Source organism: Acyrthosiphon pisum, chromosome X (genome assembly GCF_005508785.2).
Source record: "Acyrthosiphon pisum isolate AL4f chromosome X, pea_aphid_22Mar2018_4r6ur, whole genome shotgun sequence".
NCBI lineage: Eukaryota > Metazoa > Arthropoda > Insecta > Hemiptera > Aphididae > Acyrthosiphon > Acyrthosiphon pisum.
This window is the reverse complement of record NC_042493.1, coordinates 111,050,194-111,055,612: the sequence shown is the minus strand read 5'-3', so window position 1 is coordinate 111,055,612 and position 5,419 is coordinate 111,050,194. Positions and strand designations below refer to the sequence as shown.

General features: G+C 31.3%; 1 protein-coding gene across 1 annotated transcript; it reads right to left on the bottom strand.

Moving 5' to 3' along the window:
* Window positions 1-1,249: 1,249 nt before the first annotated feature.
* On the bottom strand, window positions 1,250-4,499 carry LOC100169275 (polyadenylate-binding protein 4-like). The gene is made up of 8 exons (XM_029492164.1): window positions 4,319-4,499; window positions 4,027-4,220; window positions 3,433-3,711; window positions 3,243-3,359; window positions 2,976-3,170; window positions 2,611-2,826; window positions 2,345-2,501; window positions 1,250-2,162 (listed from the first exon to the last, which is right to left on the bottom strand). The coding sequence occupies exons 1-8, from the start codon at window positions 4,482-4,484 to the stop codon at window positions 1,753-1,755; spliced, it is 1,734 nt and encodes a 577-aa protein (XP_029348024.1). The 5' UTR covers window positions 4,485-4,499; the 3' UTR covers window positions 1,250-1,752.
* Between the last annotated feature and the right edge of the window lie 920 nt (window positions 4,500-5,419).

The window sequence follows — 5,419 nt, the reverse complement described above, 5'->3', positions numbered from 1 at the left end:
CTTTGGAATATAAAATTAAAACCCAATGTTGTCATTCAAATAGTAAAACTTAAAAATTATAAGGACAAAAAATGCTAAAAAATATAATTTTTTAAGAAAAACATTGTTTTATAAGCGACTTGAAACTATGTAAAAAAATATTTTCAAAAAAATTTACACTTTTTGAAATAATGAGTGTTCAATGATAAAAGAACTCACCCGGTATATATGTAAATTGTTACTTACTTTTAATAATAATATATAACTATAGAATATAGATTTTCAGAATATTCTTTGTATTCTATATACATAAAGAGATTTTTCTAATTCATACGTATATAAACATTACACACACACACACACACACACACATAGCGGGATGAATAGTGATTGAGTAAAAGGTACTTTTATGGGATACAAATAGGACTAATTTAGGAATTTCCTTTGAATGTCATAGTGGGATGTTCCCAGAAAGTAGACATTAAGCAATACTTGGTATATTACATTGGATTTACGATTTTAAGCCTGCGATCTGATCGGGATGTTCCTGAAATAGCTCTAATGCTCCCGTCTGGAATATCCATGGACTTACCTTTAGATGTCGCTGTGTTATTAGGGTATGCAAATGCATGAAAGTTCGAGCTGGAATTCCTTTACTTAATACTGTAATATAGAATACAGAATATTATGGTTTTCGACAAGATTGTTAGCAACAATTTTCATAATACAGTGAAACCACAAGCTTAAAATTATCACTACATTGTGTAAATTTGCATTTTCAACTAATAACGTCACTGATTATGAATACTATAATAGTAATCATAATCAATGTTGACACGTACAATTTAAATAAACATTGTGATATTGTATAAAAGATATTTTTCAGGATTGAATAAACAAGGAAATTATGACTCAATAATAAACCATCTTTAGATCTGTAAAATGTTATTATTCAATGGTACTTGGAATACAAATTTAAACGGCAGAGAATAAATATGCAACAAATAGTCCAAATGTGTAATTCTTAGGCATTATATTGTAGAACGAAAGATTTCTTATTGTTAACAAAAATTCTATTGACCAATGAAATGCATTTTTTTTATTAAATATGAATAAACAGAAAATTAGCAGTAGTAAGCACAACAAATTTAATGTGATGATCTTTAAAATTTATTGGCAAGCACAATAAGAATTATTGTTTTTATAAAAAAAGAATTTATAAGTTGTTGAACATGACCAATGTAATATAGAGGACAAATATCCAAGATAATTTTAGTAGTTTTCAATTTTTTAATTTGATAATTTATCAAAAACAAAATTTCCATAAAAGTGTTGTGACATTATTACTGAAATTGAAACCGCACTATATTTCAGTTTGGTTCAATTTATTATTTAATTAAATTTTTTTATGCACTCAATTTTTTACTCATACAAAGTTTTTAATTTTCCCACTGTAAAAAAATTAGATATTAATGAAAAAGAAATTTTTAAACGAATATTTGTATAAAATGTAATAATGAAGAAAACGTCATGATAGGGCAACTATTCTTTCTTCACTTGGGTTTGTTGTGTTTGGTGGGCCTGAATCACTGCAACAGCTTCTTGTACTTTGATCTTTAAAGATTCTTGATGTTCCAACATGTGAAGCACCTCAGAGTTGTCAATTTCCAACAACATACCAGTTATCTTACCAGTAAATTTCGGATAGATACGCTATAATATAATATTGAATAATTTAATATAAGTCATTAAATAAATTACTACACGAATCAATCAAAATTTTACCTGAATGAGAGGGAAAAGCCTCTCTCCCAACATCTGTTTTTGATCTTCCGGCTTAGCGCTAGCCAACATTGAAGCAGTAAGTGGTTCTTGTCCATGTACATGTAAAGCTGCTTGTACTGGTGCAGGGGGTTGACGAGGTTGTGCTTGTCCCATGCCTTGAGCTTCACCAGGAGGATTACGCATATTAGCTGTATATTTATATCCAGAGCCTGAACTACGTGCGCTTGGAACACGTACACTTCCAGCAGAAACAGCACCTGGAATTTGTTGTTGAGCTGTGCTAATGGGTCTAGAATTTCTATTCACCATGGAATTTCCAGTGAATGCAGCTTGTTGACCAGCTGGTACAGGAGCTCGAGCACCAATATTTCGATACTGTGTGGCCATATTTGGATGACCTAAAAAATATTTTATAAATCATAATAACAAATGTAAAGAAATATATTTTGATTCAGATAATATGTAAACGTTCCATCACAATGGCTCATACGCAAATAATGGCCAAACACTATCCAAGAGTGTGGAAAAAAATAAAATCAACTCTAGATTCAAGATTATATTAATTATATGTAAAAAGTACCGGCAGCAGCATTTTGCGGTGTTGCAATCCTAACTTGTGGTTGGGAAGCCCATCTTGGTTGTGGACGAATTTGAGTCATTTGAGCAGGTCCATAGAAACGCTGTCCCTGAGGAATAGTAGGAACGAAGTAACCACTTGATGCACCAGGTTGATATATCTATAATTCAAATATAGTACGTTGAAATATATTTGTAATTATTTAATTACTAATCTAGAATCCTACACATTGAACTATTTAAAATAAAAATAAACTATTATCGACTTACTGGGCCAATGGATTGCATTCTCATATTAGTATTGCTTTGTAAATATTGGGCGTTTAAATGGGCTTTACGTTCTTCTTTGCGTTGAGCTAATGCAACATATAATGGTTTAGTACCAACAATACGATTATTCATTTCTGTTACTGCTTTAGTAGCTTCTTCTGGAGATGAAAAACATACAAAACCAAAGCCTTTACTACGGCCATCATCCATCATGACCTAAAAATAATTTAATAATAATTTAAATATATTATCAACAAAAATGTTGTTTAAGAAAAGTTGTTTTGCTAAGTTAGCGCTACTTTTAAGACATTTTATTAAGCAACACACAACATAAAATTTAAATTTTTAACTATTTAAATATTTACCTTAGCACTTGTAATAGTTCCAAAGACACTAAATTCTCTGCGTAAATGTTCATCATCAATTGTATCATCTAAATTTTTCACATACAAATTAATTCCTTGGTATCTATTCATACGTTCAATTTTATACTGTTCGAATTTGCGTTTCAATTCATTTTGGCGTTCAGCTTTCTTTTGAGCACGACCTACATAATAGGTCTAACATATGTCGCTTTATTAATATCCTTATCATATTATAAGATATTTTCTGAATAATTATTTTATACCAACCTTTCCTTCTGGGCTTTCTTTGCCATGTAATTCACTTACTGCTTTTTCAGCTTCTTTTGGATCTTCAAAAGCCACAAATCCAAAACCTCTAGAACTTCCATCGTCTTTGAACATGACCTAAAATATAAAACAAATTAATAAATAACTATATTCTACAAATAAATTAAAATGCCTTATAATAAATAATAACCTTGCAACTAGTAATCGATCCATATTTTTCAAACATCTCAAACAATTCTTTGTCATTGACATTTTCATCTATATTCTTAATGTAAACATTTGTGAAAAGTTTAGCTTTTTGACCCAATTCCTTTTCACGATCTTTCCTGCCAACGAATCGACCAACAAATACTTTTTTTCCATTGAGCAACATGCCATTAACTTTTTCAATTGATTGAGTGGCAGATTGTTCCATATCAAAATGAACAAAGCCATAGCCTTTTGATTGACCAGTCTCGTCTTGAGCAACCTATTCAAGTTTAAAATAAATACAATTAGGTATTTAAAAATAATTAAGATACCTAATTGTTTAACTGCTATTATCAAATACACTTTTTATTTATTAAATATATTTAATATTTTTATCCATTTATTTAAACTTAATTTGTATTCAATTATTATGTATTTCATAGGATTTATGTTTTTTGTAATTAAAAATATAATATATAATTTAACTAATCCAAGGCTAATAAGATTAACAATACCTTTACAATGATTACCTACAGAATAGAAACCTCAGCTAAATAATTTTTAAGAATTTATGCACATAAAAAAAATCACTAACCTTACAACTCAATATGTTTCCAAAAGCAGAAAATGTGTCATACATGGCTTTATTATCAATGTTCTTATCTAGATTTTTGATGAACACATTGCCTACACCTGATTTTCTAAGAGAAGGATCTCTTTGAGACCACATAATTCTCATAGGACATCCATTAAGAATTTCAAAGTTCATGGTGTCCAAAGCACACTCAGCTGCAATAACAAAATTTTAAAATATAAATTAGTATGTAATAAATGAATCAAAAATATTTCTTATATATATAAGAAAATATACAGTAAAAAAAGCTCACCGTCCGCCATGTTTTGAAAGTTGACGTAGGCATATCCCAGTGATCTCCTGGTGATATTGTCGCGACACACACGGACCGACACGACAACACCGACCGCGCTGAATTTCTCAAACAGCATTGCTTCGGTCACGTCCGAATGCAGGTCTCCAACGTACAGCGAAGCCATCTTGTTGTTTCGGTTGCTGCGTCAAATTTAGCGTCGGTGAAGTGAAAATAATAACTACAGCAAAATACGAGCGATATACTTTTTCTTTCGGGTTTTGCGCGTAGACAAAATAATTATAATTTTTTTTTAACTTTTTGGGGTTTTTTTAAATTTATTTGAGTTAAAAAACTACACTATTCCTCATGGGTTGTGTTGCGTAGACACATACGACACAACCTTATAAATTGAAAAGAAAAATGGAAGAAAAAAACGAACGCACTGAGCTAACAGTACGAGATGACGCGTAGACAGTCCCCTCCACATAGACGGGTGAAGTTCTGCGCATGCGTATTGATTCTGGGACCATAGGACGTACCTTCGACCAAGGTTGCGGTTGTCAGGTGTGCCTCTTCCAACCGTGAAAAAATATCATTCGAAATCTGAATTTTAATCTCACCAAAACAGCTACGATACAGCTTTTTGTTATAGACATTAGACTGTCATTATGACAAATTTAGTTTGATATTAATTACAAGCTCTAAGTGAAACTCGGGGGCCGTTGGACTCGCTGAGATTGGGTACAGATTTTGGAGTAAAAATCGTTTGAATTATAAATGTCGCGATAGTTGTAAGACCATAGACGTATAATATAATAGACTAGGAATGATAGCTGTTTTACGTATAATACATTGAAGCCGACATACTATGTGCGAGAGATACTTACTGTGTTGCAGTTTTATCAGTGACTTTATGTAAAAATTGTACAAATTCTTTAGTCTTAGCGGTTACAACAAAAACTTAAACAATCTACGAACGGACTAGCGACGAACTAACGTCAAACTCGGAACACCGTTGTCTTTGCCACTTGCGATAATTTCGAATTTAACGTCAAACTTCCAAGTTTCCAACAGAATACGACGAGACGATTTTGGTACCTACATGAAATAATTATAAGT